General features: G+C 38.8%; 1 protein-coding gene across 11 annotated transcripts in view; it reads left to right on the top strand.

Moving 5' to 3' along the window:
* IKZF1 (IKAROS family zinc finger 1) overlaps nucleotides 1-19661 on the top strand; it is a 108505-nt gene extending 88844 nt beyond the window's left edge. For 9 of the 11 annotated variants that reach the window (XM_027680760.1, XM_027680686.1, XM_027680667.1 and 6 more), the window contains 5 exons: nucleotides 596-856; nucleotides 6418-6585; nucleotides 8495-8620; nucleotides 12949-13083; nucleotides 17274-19661. In XM_027680760.1, coding sequence (XP_027536561.1) covers nucleotides 596-856; nucleotides 6418-6585; nucleotides 8495-8620; nucleotides 12949-13083; nucleotides 17274-17977 — 1394 coding nt within the window. In that variant the 3' untranslated portion in view covers nucleotides 17978-19661. The remainder of the gene's footprint in view (nucleotides 1-595; nucleotides 857-6417; nucleotides 6586-8494; nucleotides 8621-12948; nucleotides 13084-17273) is intronic. The other 2 variants (XM_027680676.1, XM_027680697.1) reach the window with 2 other exon arrangements.
* Nucleotides 19662-20320: the final 659 nt, after the last annotated feature.

The following is a 20320-nucleotide window of genomic DNA, read 5'->3' as shown; positions in this document are numbered from 1 at the left end:
ACTCCTCTAATTTTCTGCAATGCTAGTTCTTACTCTTAAATTCTTCCTTCCATCCTTCTCTGCCCTGGTTTCTTTATCAGTGTTTCTACTCTTTGCTTTCCCATTGTCCTTGCTTACCCCATAGAATTCCAAATATTTGGATTCAGTACAACACTTGGGATCTTCCCACCAAGCGGAGAATGTTGCATTTTCTGTTCATTTTCATCCATTTTCTTTGATTACTTACTTTCACAATTGTTTCTGACAAACCCCTATGAAGTGGATTCATTTTAAGTTTCATTCCAGTTAGCCTGAATTGTCAAAATGAAATCTATAAATGCAAAAATCTCAAAGTGACCTAGAGACAAACTTGTAATGTTGTTTGAGTTCCCAGCTACCTGGATGCCTTGTGTTTTACTGATGTTCACTGTTCACTGCTACATGTGTTACAAACTCATCACATTGCCCATAGAATTTTAGTTGTGTTCATAGCTTTTGTTGTTCAGATATATTGTACATGCTGTTTAGAAGTTAACTCCTTTCATGTGATTGTTTATTTGCCACAATATTTGTTCTGTAACAAAACTGAGTGGCATCCTGTATTGTTTTTTTTCAGCTGGTAATATTAAAATAGAGACTCATAGTGATGAAGAGAATGGGCGTGCCTGTGAAATGAATGGGGAAGAATGTGCAGAGGATTTACGAATGCTTGATGCTACAGGAGAGAAAATGAATGGCTCACACAATGGCCCAGGCAGCAAGGCTATGTCAGGAGTTGGAGGCATTCGACTTCCTAACGGAAAGCTAAAATGTGATATCTGTGGGATAATTTGCATCGGTCCCAATGTGCTCATGGTTCACAAACGAAGCCACACTGGTAAGGCCTGACATAGTTTTTCCTTTAGTTGACAAGAATTGGCCACATATTAGTAACTAAGACTTATTTTCTGTGTCATGCATGTGTTGCCTCTTGTAAGGTAATACAGCATTAGTGACCATTTGTAACTCAGTTATTTTGGTACACTCTTTTGGACAGCACAGGAATTGAGACTTCTTCTTCCTGCAAGTCCATCTATTGGGGTAATCAATTTAAAAAAAAAAGGTAAAGAAGATGTGTAAGTCTTGTTTAATTTCCAAGAAATTTCTAAGAATTGCTGAAGACAAACCCATTTGTTGGGTTTAACTCTGAAATTGACCCAATTGTAATGTTTCCAACAAAGCAACAAAGCTCATTATGGATCAGTGGTTATGAAAGTGATTGGTAAAATACATGTTAAGAGAATGGTATTGGCAGTCTTAGTAAAAAAGGGTTTAATTTTATGTCCAAAGTTTCATGGAGTAAAAACAAGTATTGTCACTGGTCAAATCTGCACTAAAAGGTTTCCTCTGATATGCTAAAAGAGGCATAAAAAAAGACATCCATAGGGATGGCGTTTCATTATACAGTGCTGGAAATTTCTTGCCTCAATTTTCTAATTCTGAATAGTCTCAGAGTCCAAAAATGAAGAGGCTGAAACAAATGAAGAAGTTGTGCCATGCAAGTTACTTTGAAAATAAATAGAGTATTTGGCATTTTTTGCATGAATATTCAAATAAGAGGGAATTTTAAAATATTTTTAAGGCAAGAACAACCTGTTTGATAGTTAGATTCCACTGAAATAGTTGTGCCAGTAAACACATGGATACTTTCTTCCTCCACATATGCACAGTCATGGTTAAACAACTTCCCCAGAATTACTAATGCTTGAGATTAGCAGAGCATTTTCGGAGTTTCGTTGAGAGGATCCAGGAAGAGACCCCGAGTGTTGTCCATCACCCCCCCCCCCCCCCAGTGTTACTGTCTTTGATTGTAACTGTGTCTGTTCAAGCTATGGAAGGGTGGGATCTACTAGTGTAATGTGGGTTAGCCACCTTCAGAAGCAGTACTGTTACATTGTCTGCTTCCAAGTACTCTTCATTTCCATGTGAAAAATCCCTCTGTCAGAGAAGAGCAGATAATTATCTTTATTGGAAAAGCCACAGCTAGTTCTCAGAACAGAGGCTGTAGCCTACATCCTAGATATAATAAAGTGCTTGTTGGTTGATTGTTTTCCTTTCTTTTTAATTAAATGTTAATATGATCATTTAAAAGTTGATAAAATGTGTATGAAAATTACTTGTACATTTTTAAAAAGACCCATGGGCTTGAAGGGGATGCTGTAGTAGTTGAAACAATATGTTGCAACTTAAAATGTACTTAGAGGTAGAAGTCTTTGTGCTTGTTTAAGCAGACTGCATTTTTATTTAAAAAATAACCTCCTCTTGCTGCTTCAGAAGAGCTGTTTTGGGTCCTGAGGGTCCCTGGCAGTGTTTGCACCAGGGCTGAATGGTTTGTGTAAGGATACACCTGACTTTAGGGAGACAGTGGGCAGAGCTGCCTTTATTTAAAGCGCTCATTGGTACCCGGCAGGCTGAGTCTCCGAAGAATGAGCTGGGCTGCCTGGTCCCTGTGACAGCATCCCCAGGGGCTGCCCCACTGGGTGCCAGGTCTTTTCCCTGACACAGAAAGTCAGCTGCCCAAATTCCTTGCCTGGCAGAGGGACCTATATGCCTGCCAAGAGTGCTCAGGGTGCTGCCACACAAGAACTGTCACTCCAAGAGTTCTGCACACTTTGCAGAGCCCTCTCCTTGCCAACGAGACCCTCTTTTAATCAGGGAATATAGTTCAAGCCTACAGTGGAAGCACCCACAAGAGGCACTTTACTCGGGATGACCTCCTTCTTTTACACTTAGTAAAACTAAAGGATGTGGTGTTGTTCCTGGGTCCTTCCATGGAAAGAATGCCTTTGCTTTCCCTCCTACCTTGTTCTCAGCTCCTCTCCTGAGCAGCCTCTTTGAGGGAGCTCGGGTGGTTTTTCAGGGGTTAGCAAGGGAGTGGAAGTTTGGAGCTGGTAGTTTAAAGGGGCATCATGAGGAAACAGTGGTGACTGCTTTTCCTTTCAGCTGCACTGTGAAAATTAAAGTAGAAATGGGATATACTATTACAGACATTTAACTGACTATGCCGAAGCCCATTTCAATACATGCCTGGTGAAGGAATAAGCCTTGCAAATGAATTACTTTGCTGCTAATTCATGTAAAACCTGCATATGCCTTGTGGTTTTCTTAAATAAATATTTGATAAGTGAACAAAACTCTAGCACACTCAAGTGCCAAAATAAAATGTCTGCCTGACCTGATAAAAGGCATAATTACTTTTAATGAATACACCTGCCAAATGCAGATATGCAGAGCAACACCTGATATTTCTGCCCCCTCCTGTCTGCAGGCAGCTGTGCAGCACTTGCTGCTTCCTAGCCCCTTACCTGTTGGCTCCGTCTGCAGAGCAAATCCTCCTCACAGATGCTCAACTCTTCTCACTCTCCTTCCCTTTCAGTACATTGATTTTCTCCAGCTTGCCGTTGTCTTGCTTGGTGTTTAGGAAAAAGGAGATCTAGAAAGGAGAAAGAAACTCTCGCTCGGTGGTGCTGATGCCTCAGGGTATAGGTTCAGGTTTCACTTGCTCAATGTGCACTTACGTGTATATATGTGCGTATATGTGTGTGCGTGCATAGGTATATGTGTTGCCTCCTTATATGTACAGTGCTGTAACTTAAGTCACCAGTTACGTCACTTAAATCTTTTTAGTTGGGTGTGAATGTCTTGAATTTATTTAGAAAACTAATGCCCATTGAGGAATGAGCATTAAAAAAAAAAAAAAAGAAAGCTCTAGAGACCTCTGCAGGTCTCTTAGGTGATTTTGTCATATTGTTTAAGAAATGAGAAAAATTTCAATTAAGATGATAAATATGCTTCACTGAATAAGTGGTCCAGGGCCTGTGCTCCCACAAAGGCTTGCAAATCACTGCAGTGGTGGTTGATTAAATTATTCAATTCAGGGTCCCATTGCAGTTTTTGTTCCTGGGCCCATATTTGTCCATGGTTACACACCATATGGTAAAATCCGCCCAGGATAGGTATGTGCTCTTCAGAACTGGTGAGAAAATGACACAGAAAGCTCACTGTCTAAAAAGAAAAAAAAAAAAAGAGTCATTACGTATTTTTTCTTTCCACCGTATCCCACCCTCATTTGAGGGGATATCACCAGACCCAGTAACCTTCCATCAGTGAATGTCAGCGTTCTAGCAGGTCAGGGAGCCTTTGCTGGGCTTACAAGGCAGGCGTTCCCCATCCTGGTAGTTGCAGCATGGACAGCCATGGGCCAGCCAAGATACATGTAACTCTTCAGGGTCTTTCAGTGGTTGTGTTGTTTCTCTTGTACAGCAGCAGGGGTGCAGGCTCCCTTATATTTGATCCCACTGTAAGTTTTGTAGAAGTATTTGGCATGCAGCAGTCTTGTTTTAAATGCTCCGTGTGTCTTGTTTACCAATTGCAAGATTTCAGCCTGTAATTGGGAGACCTGTAGTCTAGAGATACATTTCATTCTTACTTTGCTTTGCGTTTTGTTCCAGGAGTACTTTTACAATCCTCGTTTTCTCCTCTTACGCTCCTCTAAATAAAAATTGCAGAAATGAATGCTAGAAAAGCTGTTTAGTAAGAATTAACCATTTCTTCTGAATTTGTGTCCCCCATGATGCACTGACTTCTTCATTACTGTTTCAGCCTGTTTCTGAAAAATACCTTCCATGCTGAGTAACTACCCTAAAGATTAAGACATAAAGCAGAGAGAAACCTGTTTTCTTTTTCCCTAACCACTACTGTGCATGGCTTATGAAGCACATTGCAAAGTCTTGTAAGGCTTATGCTGGCATTTTTGTAGGCCACCGCAGCTGAATCAGTTGTGGGCATAGTTTACAGCTACTTGATGGACAAAGAAAGTGAGCTCGTTTGGGTTGATGGGGACTATGCTTTCCTGCTTGAAACTGTTTGCCCAGTGAAAATATCTTGTCATAAAGTGGATTCGTTTTACTGTTTGCTGAATGCTAAAGCTGCCAGCCCTGATGACAGGGTTTTCAGATTTTTGGGTTGGGATTGTGCTGCTCTCTAACTGATCTTCAGCTCTTCTGCTGCATTACCCAGAAGTCAGACATGATCACACTGCATATATATTCACATGTATGGACATAAAAGTTGATCCTAGGTGTGCAAAATAATACATGATGGTTGAGAGAGAAGAAAGAAATAATTTAACTTTTGTTTAATATATATTTTAACTTCAGCTGTGAAATCTTAAATACAATGTTATTGTTATGCAAATAAAACCAAAACTAAAAACAGGTCATCTCTAGGCTGGTTCTAGTATTGTTATTGCATTATAATTACAACAGCAGATTAAATTTATGCCTAAGAGAAACAGAATTCAGCAAATGAGTTTCAAAGCCTGGTTTGACTTAGTTGAGGGCTATGGAGAAACAGGCATACAGAAGCAGTTTCTGTCTGGTATAACTGGAAACATATTTTATTTCCCACTCATTTCAGCAAAGACTTCTTTCATCTTAAATTTAAAAAAACAACCAGAAACAAAACAAAAAACAAACCCACCATAAACTAATAAATGAGCATATTGATTTTAAACAGCACTAAAAAGGAAACAACAGCCATGTTAATTTTTGCAAAGGCATTGATTCATTTCCTTGATAACAGGCACCAATTTAGAAAAATCAAGGCTTTGTCGCTTCGAGTTTTTCCCTGTGTCTGTCCAAAGTGTGAACCATCAGAGCCTATTTGTGCAGCTCCTCTGTTCATACCTTACCTAGAGAAGGATTGGGACTCTGGCATGGAAGTACAGGGCTTCCTTTGCACTGTCATAACTTCTGTGATTTTGCTCTCTCTCTTTCTCTCTTTTCTCTGTCTCTTTCCTGATTTGGCTGCTTAGGGACAGACAGGTAATGGAGAAGAAATTGAAAGGGAAAATACAGGGAAAATGTAAATGAAAAGAAGTTATTATAACTGTTATAATGAAGTGCCTTTCATTTAAATATAAGAATGTAACGCTGAAATGAACTTGTGATCCTGAAATGCATTTTTAATGAGTTTCCTTTTTATTTTGCTGCTTCAGTGGCATATTTTAAAGACCCTTTGAAAAAAGCCACATTAAAAACCCCACCAAATGCCACAACATGCAAAATTGGATATTGGTTTATTCCAAAACTGCTGATCAGGAAGAGTGGCTCTTCAACACAAAATGTTGCAGTCACTTTATTTAAATGAGTTTGAATTTGCATTGTGATGTGCCATTCTGATTTAGAAAAAAAAAATTAGATTTTCAGATCAAATTGACCCAGCCAGTGAAGCATTAAGAAACTGGCAGGTTTAGTCTGAAAGCCTCATGTTATATCAAACCTGCAGCCGGTGGAAGTCACAGAGCAGCAGTGAGAAAACAACTTTTTCACTGAAATCTTTCTCTCGTTACTGTGTAAGACTTTTTTATTCTCATGTATTTTCCTCTTCTCCCCATAGGAGAACGCCCTTTCCAGTGCAATCAGTGTGGAGCCTCCTTTACACAGAAGGGCAACCTTCTGCGCCACATAAAGTTGCACTCAGGTGAAAAGCCCTTCAAGTGTCACCTGTGTAACTATGCTTGCCGTCGCAGGGATGCCCTCACGGGACACCTGAGGACTCACTCAGGTAAGTGAAGGTATGGGACTAACCAGGGGTGCTCATCAACACCCCTGTTGAGGCAATAAGGGTGGCCACTAAGGCCTTCTCACCCTGCAGAGGCACGGAGCCCCATCTTGGGGTTAACCAAGCTGTGAGCTGGCCACAGTGTGTTAGCAGCAAAGAAATGACTAAACACATCTTGCACTCATGACCCTTCACCAGAAGACCTGGTTTTTTTCCCATACTTCTTGGATGATTCAAAGTTTCTCTATTAGGGTTTCATCTTACAAGACTTATGTGAGTAATCCATTTCATGGAAGTACAAACATGAGTTAGAGCTGATGAACGTTTTAGGGTAAGAGATAATATATAAGTTGAAACACAGTCTGGTAGTCATCCTCAACCTAACGAGTGAACACAACCTACAGCATTATTTGTTGCACCTTGTTATTACGCATACTTTTAAAGAGAAGGAGTGTGGAGAAGGGAGAGGGTGGGAGAAAGAAAGATGATAATCTTCCACAAAAGGGGACTATGATGGAGTTTTTTAGTGTCTTGTCTCAACAGTAATATGGATATGAGTAAATATTTTTGAATAGCTTCACTTTTCCATTACCAGGAACCTGTCATTGTTTGACAGAAGCCATAGTCACATACCTTTTGTGAAGTAAAACCAATTTAGCACATTTAAGTGCCTTTAAAAGCAGACTGCAGTCTCATCTAGTTTCCCAAGCTAAGCTGCAAATGCAAATTGTTATTTGGATGGGAGACCTCCAATACACATTGCTGGAATTGACGCTGGTAACATTACTTGTGAAAGTTGGCTTTGGGACCAAGTTCTGGGTGGCAAAAGGAGAGCTCTGAAAGTAGTGTTTTTGTGCTGCACAAAACTAAGGAAATTCTTTTCTAGCACACATATTAAATAACATAATAAAATCCTTAGTGTTGATCCCAGATGTCCAAAATAATTTCCACTTCTCTGGTTTGGTCCCAGCCTGATTGAGGAAAGCACATACTTAAAATAGTATTTTGCCTCCCTCTCCTTTGCTGTTACTGATTTTCACGGATGCACAATTTGAAACATAATTCTTCATATATATATATGTATATGAAATTGCACCTAGACACTTTTGGCAAACTATAAGGATTCTGTAGTTGAAGAGACAGTGCATAAACTGTAGACAGTGATTGTTTCCTGCAATTGGTAAATTGACATCAATACATTATAAAACAAGTTGGATGTCTGAATCTGATTTTCACCTAAGAATTTCTAAATAAAATTTAAAAATTAAACTGTGCAACCATCTAAAATTGTGAAATCAAGTGTAAGGTGACAGCCTTGTCACATTAAGACAGAAAATTCGAGTCTAAAAGTACACAAAACAGTTTTGGTGTGAAATTCCTAGAATTAGCTGGATTGGTGTAATACAGAAAAGAAATTGCCGTGACATTTCTCTTGAATTTCCAGAAACAGAAAACATGCAAAATCTAAGATTGTCTTAAAAGGGTTGAGCTGGTTCTCTTTACATCAGAATTGACATCCAGCCGTGGGCAAGTTGCTACCTACACCCCCACTGGCAGTCTCTGTGGGTATAGACACTAAAGCAAATACTTTCAGACCTTTGAAGGTGTTTCCGTTTCTAACTGGTGTAGATGCTGCTTTTAAAGATTTAGTGTTGCAGTCTTTATTTGATGTGGATCATCTAAAATCAGCTTGCAGCACCCACAGAATTGGCCTGTTGATGTAAAGATATATAACTAATTTTCCATTAGTTCTGTTTTCATTTAGATTTTTTTTACACTGATGAAATCTTTCTTCAGTTCACCACAGCATGGCTTTATTTTAGGAGTGGGCTTTTTTCCTGTTGTCATTACCATTTTTAATATGCTGTTGAATACCTCATCTGAATCTCATAATTGATTGTGTTTCCTCCAGTTGGCAAACCCCATAAGTGTGGATACTGTGGTCGCAGTTATAAGCAGCGCAGCTCTTTGGAAGAACATAAAGAACGCTGCCATAACTACCTGCAAACGATGAATCTCTCAAGCAGCATTTATCCAGGTAATAACTGTGTCCATCTGAGGAATAATGCTGTCCTGTCACGAGTGCAGAAAAAGGAGTGCAAAAGGAACAGTAATACCATTTGTGGCAACTTTGGCATTGTGGAGGCACCCCCCCCCAATATGTATGATATTGCATCTGGATTTATTCTTTTTTTGAGAAATATTTAGCTGTTTTCTCACTTTATTTAGCTCAAATAAAAAGCCAAAGTACAATTCAAACATAGCAAAGTCCTTGCAAGACCTGGAAAACATCAGTTCGTCATCCCAAGACAGTGTGACTACATCACCTCACCACTTTTGCTTGGAGTCCTATATTGCAATACTCTTGTGGATATATTTTTAATAGAAACTTAATGCCAGTGTTCTAGATAGGGTTGCAGAACCTTCTGCATTGCACATCTCCTTCCCTTTCCAGGCATGGCTTAAAGGGCTCACTTGACCACTAGGACCAACTCATCTAACAAGGATGAGAAATCTGTCTTTGATCTCACTCTTCCAAGCAAGAGGACGTGAAGCCAAAGGCATTTAAGTTAGGCAGTTTGACTTGAGGCAGTCCAGAAATGTTAATAATTTGTTGACAGCCTTCTTCCCAACCTCCCCTTTAAAAGAAAACTGGGAGGAGGTGAGGCCCTGTTGTTCTTCTCTGAGAGACTAGTTTTATGATGAAGGTAAAGTCCATTTCTTGGAGAATATCAACTCTAAAACTATGCCCAGAAATAGAGCAAGCAGATATTGGGGCTTGGATTATATTTTTTAACAAAGATCCTAGATATCTGTATGGGATCCATCCAAGTAATTAGCCATACAAAATCCCCTCGTATGTGCAGTTTTAGATAGAGAAGATTCAGCTTCTCTGGTGGAGTTTAAGTAAGTTCCATTTCCTGCATACCCTTTTGATCCTCTCAGTATATGTTATTTGGTTTGTCAAATGACAAAAATGGAAGGTTCTCTCTGCCTTATTTGCAATTATGCCTCATTTAATATTTTATATCTGGACAGAACCTGAATATGTTTTTACATGCTATCAGATGATGTAAAGTATATGCACATAATGATAGCAGTGAATACAGCTGAGATGCTTTTGGCAGACAGCATGTTAGAGCAGCGCCCCTTCTAATTTTATTGAGAGGCTGGAGAATGTATAAATAGAAAAGCTCAGTGTAATATACGGTAGGCAGCAATACTTACTCCTCAAAGAGATGACATGATTTAGAAGCAAATACTTTGTTTTGGGATTTCAATCTTCAGTGTCTGGCAGGTGGATTTGAATGCCTACACAGAACATGAAAATGAGTAACTGAACTACTACTAAAGTCTTAGTAGGAAAAATGCCCAGATGAAACTGGTGTCAGGAATCATAAACTTTAATAGTTTTAGAGATGGACCTTTGCTTATATCAAATCATGACAGGAGACCTTGCAGTAGCTTACAGCTAAATGTCTAATATTTCAGTGGGATGAAAACTTGAGGAATTCATTAATGCTTTGAAAGAATCACTTCTTTCTTGTATCTTGTAAATCCGTATTTGACGTAATAGGACTGCTTTTGCAAATTAGAAAAAAAATTAAAGTATTAACTTCTGGTTTTAGACCTTATATCCAGTGAAGGACTTCACTCTTAAAAAAAATTTAGTACTCAGTTAATGAATCAGTTCTTTACATTTCTAGAACATGAAACTTTCCTGCATTTTTCCTAGTATTTTGCATGAAGAAAATATACAAGAAAAAGTAGAGAATGACTGGGTGTCTTTCTTGGACTTTTAGTGTATTCTATGTTATATCTAGAAAAGCAAGTAGCTATACTGTCACCATTCTTACAATATTTCAAGGTGTGATGTGGATCTATTAGAACCATTATTCAGGCCATTTTTTCCCCCAGATTCAAAAAAGTTGATACAACAATCTGCTAGAGTATCTGATTTGACATTCTGCCACAGCAGGATTGCTTTTAACAGCATTTTAAAACAGCTTTTGCAGTATACATAGATAAAAATGTCAGTTGAAAGGACCTAAACTAGTAGAAGTTTTCCATCAGCTTACAAATCTAAAAATACAATTGAGAAAGAAATTAAATAAAGATCGAGCAAAAAGGAGTAAAAAGGGGAATAAGAGATTGTGTTTATATTTTAACTTTTCTTTCTTTAAGAGAAGGAAATGCATCACAAAATTGGAACCTGATGAATTTAATGGCAAAAGTCTTATTTTAGAGGACTAGAATCTCACTGTCCATGTGAAGTTCATCTCTTAGAGTTATTATCTGGAGTTTTGCTTTTGAGTTGAGTGGAAGTGTGCTGAAGTCTTACCAGGCTTATGTAAAATAACAGAAGAAATAGTTTATGAAGTTTAAAAAAGGTCAATTATGGTTCTTCAGTCACTTGGGAATATTAATTTGAAAAGATAAAATTATTTACTTTTTTCAGTTCACAGATACCGAATTACAGAGAAATAGTTTTCCTGTTGGTAGCAAATTTCAGGGGTTTTCAGTTGCAAATGCTGGATATTAGTACGTAATACAATTTGCCCTTTTTTTTAATAGCAGTTTTAAAAGTTTGAAAGTTTGACTGTTGAATACATGACTCATCCTCTCTTGAACTGATTAGAAATGTAATGTTATTATATTCTAAACAAATATTTCTTGATCATTTCAATGTTTAACTAAAAAATCAGTCTTTTGTTTCCCTGTTAAACATCGGCTTTAAAACATTCTCTGTAAGTCTCCTCCTGAGGTGGTACTTGGAAGCCTTGTCCAGCACAAGATTCTGTGTGTGCTTGTTCAATGATGACTATGTACCATCAACACCCTTTATTCTTCTGCAGCTTCATGACCAGATTCTGCTCATTTCTTACATTGATCACAATCTTTAGTGTCTTATGGGACTGGGACATAATTCTGTGAGACTCCCTGTCACTGTCATTGTCATTGTCACTATCACTGTAGTATGTTCTGCTGCAGCAGGGACTCAAGAACCACTTGTGTACTTTTCAGTTTGGTATTGCAGGGTGGTGTTGTCTGGGACACTTCACCTGCTTCTCACAGTTATCCACCAGACTCTGATTTCATATATTTCAGGGACAGTGAAATTTTCACAATCATCCTTTTATGACTGTGGTATATTGTCAGAATAACATTGCATTAGAACAATGTGTTCTCAACTATTGAGAAACACTTAGGTACCAGAGTAATGGGTTCTGTGAACCAGTAAATCCAGCGATAAAAGGAATTCTCAGCAGGCACAGAAGGCAAAATGTAGCAGAGCGGGGCACCTAATTGAAACAGCTTAAAGAATCAAAGCCTAAAAATCATCTTTTGCTTCTTCCTTTAATAGAATCTCACAAGTTCAGGAAAAATGTCCATATCTGAGTAGCAGGTAAAAGTAAAATTAACCCCTCTCTCGGCCTTGACAAACAACAAGAACAAAACAAAAAACCAACCAAACAAAAAGCAAAAAGCAAAAAACAACCCCCAACAAAACAACTCTGCTCTGATTTCACTGCATATCACCTTCCCTTTAGATGCTCAAAGTCAGAAATACTTTTCCATTCATTTTTCATAGTCATTGTTTTGACAGTGCATTTTCATACATCCCTTTTGTTTCTGCAGGAAAATACTGAAGTAAAATATAGTGAAAGTGAAATAGTCTTCTTTTCCTAGAGCCTCACAGCTAAGCTCCTAATTCTACAGTGTCTCAGCAGCAGCAGGAGGTTGGGAAACAGGTTTGAGTGTTGGAAATCAGTGTTCCACTGTAGGTGTGATTTTATCAATTTAAATGGTTATTTAAAATATAAATTGCATCAAGGAAGTATCTAAATATTTGCTAGGGGAAAAAGGGGCTGGAGAGAAGGGTTGGTGTAGCTTGCAAATATATATTCCACTGCTGGAGTTGAGAAGTTATCAATTTTTCCTGCTAAAGAAAACAAGTGCTTTCACTCGGAGAGGTGCAGAGGGACAGTGGGGGGTGTCAGCGGGAGGGTGAAACAATAAACTGCTTCATGTCCAGTGTAATGTTAGGGCCTCATTTATTCACAGAAATGCAGAGTGGCTGTAGAACAAGGGTGGAGTGATTGCATGACGTACAGGCAGAAACCTTACAGTTGCTATCTCATTTTTGTATCCTAAACGAGGGAAACGTGAATATGTATGTAGATTAATCAGTGTGAGGGACTTTGTTACCAAGAGTCAGAACTGTCCTGTGTCTGATATGGTGAGCTCCTCCGTCCAGCTGCTTGGGAGCTAAAAGACATGGGCTGACAAACAATAACCTGAAGACAACAGTTCCATTAAAATGGAACAAGCCTGCCTAACCCTTCTGATGTCATTTGATTTCAGTCATAAAAGAGGAAACTAACCAGAGTGAAATGGCTGAAGACCTGTGCAAGATAGGGTCAGAAAGAGCCCTCGTGCTGGATAGACTAGCAAGTAACGTCGCCAAACGTAAGAGCTCTATGCCTCAGAAATTTGTTGGTAAGAGTTAAACGTTTGCTGTCTCCTAAAAAATAAAACAAAACAACCCCCCCAAAAATATTACAAGATTTTTACTTTTGCTTTATGATTTTACTTGGTTTGATAAATTAATAGTATGTATCTCTACAGAATCAGATACAGAGATTTGTTGGGGGGGAAAAAACCCAAATAAATATCTCCAGCATACATTTCTGCATGTTTAAATTTCCACATCTGGAGATCAAATTTAAATCTTTTTCCTGCCTTTTTAAAAGTTTATGAACCAGATTATTACAAGATCTGGACGGGCTCTTAAAGTTGCCTTAAGAACCCAAAGATAGGAATAGAAGTTTCTTGTTGGGATAGCATTTGACCACACTTTCAGAGTTATTTTATTGAATTCTTGGATGACATTCAGATCTGGGCTTATTGGTGTTTCTGAAAGTGTTTGTTAGTAGTTGAACATAGAGTGGGTAATATTCTTCACCCTTTGATAAAGTCTGTATACTTCTAAAGCCCAAAATGATCATGGATATGTCTGAGAAAAATACCTAAATGAAAAGATCTTTGGGTACTTCTATGAATGATGCAAAATCTTCATGCCCATTTGCACCTAGTAGTTCCTGTCTTAACACTGAAAAATTTGATGTCATGCCTATAAAAATGAAGGCTCCACATATATTGTTTTGTTTATTAAGCAGTGGTTACACCAGTTCTGTGAGACCCACAGACAATATTTTGTCAGCTATGGAGGGTTAGTCTTAAATAAATAAAAACATGGGAAATCAGAGAACATCATATACTCATACCCAGTTAGATTCTTTTATCATTCTCTGCACAATCTTTTATAATATTATTCTATAGGAGACAATCAGATAAAACTAAAGTCTTTGAAATAAAACACACATTGAGAAAGTCTTCAGTCAAAAGTCAAGGCAAAAAAAGACCAGTTTGTGGGACAGAAAATGCAAATACACTTTATTCAACAAGGACACAAGGCTGAAAGGAAAATTAGTATTTCCTAGACAAGGAAAAGGGAATCTCAGCTACATCAGGAGGTGCAACAAAAAGTTTTAAAATAAAGTCCAATTTTTTTTCAAGTCCAAAGGCAACAATTCCAGGAGGTAGTCAAGGATAAAAAATGCTTATAAAAAGACAAAAGTTGTAGTAGAGGTAGCTACCAAAATATGTCAGCTGTGTGAGGCAAACCATATTAGTTTAGACACTCTAGGAACTGATTGGATTAGGCAAAATACTAATTCTGTGAAAGTTCCAGGAAGACCAGAAGTGTTAAACTTTAAAAGGTACTAGCAAGTATCCTATATGCAATGTATCTGTGGGTGTGGACTAGCTGTATCATTCTCCTTTTCTCTCTTCACCCCAAGAAACAGTAAAGAAAGCCAGTTTAACTATGAGTTTTAGAAGGGCAGAGTTTCCTGTTGGTTAGTTATTCAGTGTGCAGTGTGGGAAGACAACCTACTGACAGCAGATATTTATGGAAATTTGCTAACCTTCAAAAGGGCAAACTTTCCTGACAAGAAAATGCCCCCAAATCCTTTCCTTTCCAGTCCTCACCTGCTGCTTCATGTAATAGGTACATTTATGATTAATTCAAGGTTGGGCCAGCTGATCAGTAGAGGTTTTGGGTAGTAAGACATGTTTATTGCTCCTGCAGATTATCATCTCGTCCCAATCCCAGGGAGAAGGAGCAAAGGGCATCCTTCACATAAGGGAAGGACTGTCTTCTGCTTTGCTAGTTTTTTCTCAAGACTGAATTCATTAACTTTCAAAAGTGAGATTGTTCACCAAATTCAGCCAGTTACCTGTAAAATTCTCTCTGTATTCCAAACTGGAATAGCTCCCAGACCCAAAAGCAGAACTGGGTCATCCAAACCCAGATCAGAACTGCATGAAAGGTTGACACATGGTTATCGTGCTTTAAAAAAATAAGCAGCTGAGAAAAGAGAGGGATTAAAAAATACTAAGAAAAATGGTGTCCATGTGCACTGAATGCATTTTTACCTTTTAAGTACTTGCTTCAGAATCCTGAGCAGTGCAAAACTTGAAGCACATCAAACCATTAGCAGTTTAATTTACTTATGCTCTAATAACCACAGAAATGAGCTATTATTTTTAATGAGTGCAAGTATTACCTGCATTGCCCAGATATAGAAATGGTACCTGCCTACCTTAGGTTTGTGTCTGTTTCAGACACTTCACTTGAAAACAAATTTTTCTCATGAACACTTGATCCTCTCAGGCAACTACCAACTAGTTATGCTACATAAAGCAAATACTACCCAAGAAACAGATATTGAAATCATGCCTTCTGGATACCCAAAATTGCATGTATAATGAAGACCAGTCCCACTTTTCAGTGGTGTGCTGTGCCCATGGAATATAAATGATATTGGCCTCATTGTATCCTCCTTGAATCAAGTGTATAAATTCATATTAGGAAGGGTTTTCTGTATTTAATTCAAGAGTCTTTCACAATGCCTATTTTGAATCTTAAGCATCAAATTCTGCCTGAAAACTGTAGCATTATCAAGGATAAATCTTGAAGAAAAAAAGAATACACTCCAGTAAAGGGCTTCTCAAATTGGCAGAATGATTGGGAAAGAAAACAAGAGGAACTGGAAGCTTATGCAGCACAGCTAGAAGGTGTCTGTACCCTACATCCCCTATAGGAACTTACACAATGTTCAGAGTATTTCTTTCTCTGCCTGCAGAGCATGGACAAACTAGCATGAAACCACATCATGTGGGAAATATGGACAGAAGGACTTCCTACACTTTGGTCCCCATCCTTGCAATAGTGTCATGCTAGAAGGTTTCTGTGCTCTTCACTGACCTTGGATAGTCAATTTGAGTAGAAACTGGGTGGGAAATTATTGATAAAGTAATGTGCAGACCTTCTGGTAATTTTTCCGTGCTTCTTCTAGCATTTCTTTTGACAAATTAGGACTCTGTGAGACCTACCAGCAAATTTCATATTGATCAGGAAATAATGACAGCATATAGAGATGTTTGTGGCTTTCAGTGTTTCCCAAGATCTGCAGAGCTAGAAAGTCCATCCAGACTACAAACATTCTCTTATTAGTAGGCTACAGGAATCTGTAGAAATCTTTTACCCCTTTTCATTTGCATAAGTTTATTAGAGGCCTAATAATAACATTGATGGTTTACACTGTTTGAGAACACTGCTTAAGTTCATAAAATCAGTATCTGTGCATTTAAATAGTTTCTTCCACTCCTAACTTTTGCTTCTACATTTTACTTAGTCCTGTCTGTCCAGGAATTTGGGGGAAATTGTAGTGAAACTTGTGTTCAATACTAGGGTATCCAGCTATAGATACGTAAGTGCAGTCTGATTTTAAAAAAGTTAAAGATTTTCCCCTTACTTTTGGCATCCAAACAGAGTCAAGTTACATGTAACAAGTAATCTTCCTCTATATAGGGCTTTTTACCTTGTAGGAAAAATATATTCTAACTACAAATGCACTTAAATTTTTTTCCATGGTTCTTGGTTACTCTTGTACGTGACAACTTTTTGACACAAAATATTTAGGAACATGGGTAATGTGGTAATGATAATGTGTCTAACATGGCTTATTTAAAAACAAGGTGTGGGGAGGTGGTGGCAGTACAAAATGTAAAGTTTTTGTTGATTTTTTCTTTAAAATGATGTATGACCACATTGCAATGTGGGTTATTTCTAAGAAACTGAAGGTCTAAAATTAAAACATACAATTTCCAGTCTAAGAATGTAATACTTTAAGGAAAAATATTGACAATGTGCTTCATGCTCTGAAGCATGGAGGCCAGGCTCACTGTGATTGTGCTGGTACACTGGCTTCATTAACCACAAAGAAAATGCCCCAGCTCACTGTAGGGACTCCAGTTAGAAATGAGAAAGAGAGGATGAAGCACTTGGTCTGTAGCGCCCCTGAGTCCCATATAATTATTTCCAGAATCTGTTTTTCATCCATTTGCTTTTCCAAAGCCCTCAGATTATTTAGCAGGCTAAAAAAAACCCACCAACCCACCGTTTTTCTGCCCAGCTATATTAGAGAACTGTGAATACTTCAGGTGGATTTCAGAGGTGGATTTGGTCAACTCTCTTCTTCCATGTTTTATTAATCCATGATGTGCAGTTCCTTAATTGTGTAGAAATCAACCGTCTGACTTCTCACTGTTGTTCAATGCAGGTGAAAAGTGTTTGCCTGACCTTCCATACGATGCCACCACCAACTATGAGAAGGAGAACGAGATTATGCAGACACACGTTATCGACCAGGCCATTAATAATGCCATCAGTTACCTGGGGGCAGAGTCCTTGCGTCCCCTTGTCCAGACACCACCAGGAGGTTCTGAGGTGGTGCCTGTCATCAGCCCCATGTATCAGCTCCACAAACCTCTTGGGGACAGTCAGGTTCGCTCCAACCTTCCTCAGGACAGCGCAGTGGAAAACTTGTTGTTGCTTTCCAAAGCCAAATCTGTCTCCTCCGAACGAGACGCCTCTCCCAGCAACAGCTGCCAAGACTCAACAGATACAGAGAGCAATAATGAGGAGCGCAGTGGTTTGATCTACCTGACAAACCATATAGGTCCCCATGCAAGAAATGGCATCTCTATAAAAGAAGAAAACAGGCAATATGATGTCTTGAGAGCAGGTACTGACAATTCCCAGGATGCTTTCAAAGTGATCAGCAGCAATGGGGAGCAAGTGAAAGTTTACAAGTGTGAACACTGTCGAGTCCTTTTCTTGGATCATGTGATGTATACAATCCATATGGGTTGCCACGGGTTCCGCGATCCTTTTGAGTGCAACATGTGTGGCTACCATAGCCAGGACAGGTACGAATTCTCTTCCCACATAACTCGAGGGGAGCACCGTTTCCACATGACTTAGAACTCCTCTGGCACAGATCTAGCCTCAACAGCTGTGTTACTGGAGCTGCACGAGCCATGACAGCAACAAAGCACAAGTCAACTGGACAGTAAAAGTAACAAGAGAATCAGAAGTTCAGCAATTTTTTCTCACAAGAAAAGAGATTTCGTTTTGGTAGCATGCATTGCAATTCAGTTTTCTAAAATGAGTTTTTACTGAAAATGTTTGATCACCAAAAACCTTTAGTAATGTAAGTAGGAGCTTTTGTAGTCACATAACTGAAAGCCCTTCCCTTAACTGATGCTTCTTGCAAACCTCCCTTGCCAGAACTGTTAACCATGCCAAGGATGCACCACACGACGAGGACACAACAGGCAGGAGTGGCCAAGCTTTCTCTCTTAACACCCTGAGCGTTGGGCTCTTCTACCAGATGTATGTTTTTTTACTTCCTGGTATTATTTGACTCTTTTGGGAAGATTGAACTCAACTAAAGAAGGAGGGGCCCATCTCAGATGATCTCACAAACAGCTGGGATGGGACAGGACTCCCCAGCCAGAAGGTTCTGAGTTGCGTTGGTGGTAAAAAGTAGAATGTTTTCACCTGCAAGGGTGCTACTGGTATTGACATCACAACACGCTTTGTGTCACTAGGCAGGTGGGCAGGAATGTGAAAGAAAGAAGACACCCTTGTAATATACTCTGTGAAGTACAAATTGCATTTAATGTATAGAAAAAGGGTATTGTTGGCTCTTCTTTGAATAAATATTTTCCCTTCCTATCCAATAAAACCCCACTTTTTGTTAAGCAACCCCTCCTCTCTCTGTATAAACAAGTTACAATGTATTTAATTTTTCTTTCTTTTTAAAGTTTCAGTTATTTAGAAAAGTATGATGTACAGTTGAGAGAAGCACTAGATAGATATATGTGTGGGGAAAGTCTCCTTATGCACATTTTTCATCTTTTTAAACTGTCTGGAAAATACCCAAATATCCCTCTCTTACATATGAAAAAAATCCCATTTTGCTTGCACAGAAGATGTCCTCTTGTAGATTTTGTGGCTTTACTCATGTGTTGCACTTAATTACTTTTAAAGCACTCAGATGAATTAAACCAGCCAGTCAAAATTTGCAGCTGCCTTCTTTTTTCCTGGCATTTGCCGTTTCATGAGGGACCAAGCCCCACAAAGGTGCTGAGAACCTTGACTTCCTATTCACTTAGTCATTTCACTACCTGCTTTGAGTTACTTTTACTTCAGGGAACTAATCTTAAGGTTAAAAAAATGGTGGGTTTTGCAGAAGGGAGACCAGAGACTGCAGCACTTTGCAGAGTGCAGCAAGGTCCACCAAAAGCTTTCTCCATGGTGGGTTCTGCTTCAGATACTGTACCTTCAATTATAATCAAAATTCTGTGACAAATAGATTTTAACTCCAAACACAGCTGATATTTTAAAAATACTTTTTTTTTTTTTTTAAAGCTGCTACTTAGCTTCCTCTTCCAAATATTTCTTTTCTTTCCCTGAACACCCTCGTAATTTAAGACTGGGCAAAAAGAAATTTTTGCAGCTGCATAAAAATCTGTCATCAGTGCTACAATACTTCCTGGGCAACATCCATAAAAATAACCCATCTTAGTAACTTAATGTATTAATACTTCCACTGTGATAATAGCTGGATATTTTGCAATAAACACAATCAAATAACCTACAAGACTAGCAGTCTTGTCATACATTTACACATTTTCCATGCATAAGTGCATGCAAGCACATCTGTTTATTATAAAAAAGATTTGAAGGGACCATGAACTGCTTGCATCTAGGCCAAAGTGGCCTGATACTTGTAGCTATATTTGAAGCACATTTCCTATATACATGTACTATTACAGGCACGCAGAGTTCCCTCTTCTGCTTTCACTTTTGCAGGTGTAAGTCAGGAGCAACAACACTGAACCTAGAGGAAAGATACTGATGAAAGAACGAATTACAAATATATGCTTCTATATGCTATGTAAGGCATGCTATACAGGCCTTAGCTTTTCATGCCAGCTCATGCCAGCTTGCTTCACCTGACACGTGGGCACAGCAGTGTTCTTACAATGAACGTGTCACTGACAGTTCAGCAGCTTTGTCAACAGATGTGAATGCTGTGTCTGAATGTCTCCAGACCTGGTGCAGGTACCCACAGCAGTGAGAACACATCGCAAGGACATGTTAGGTGGGCTCATACATACAGGATGGCCAACAATCTCCCCAAAATGAGTGGTATAAACTACAGACCCAAAGGCGACATCCTCCATTCCTACACTATACCTCGGTTGCCTTAAGAGACTTCATTGATGCCCCTCCACTCCCACATTATAGCTCAGCTGA

Source organism: Neopelma chrysocephalum, unplaced genomic scaffold (genome assembly GCF_003984885.1).
Source record: "Neopelma chrysocephalum unplaced genomic scaffold, ASM398488v2 Primary Assembly neopelma1_22b, whole genome shotgun sequence".
NCBI classification, from domain to species: Eukaryota; Metazoa; Chordata; class Aves; order Passeriformes; family Pipridae; genus Neopelma; species Neopelma chrysocephalum.
The sequence above is the reverse complement of the archived record's forward strand: the minus strand, read 5'-3'. Positions and strand labels throughout refer to the sequence as shown.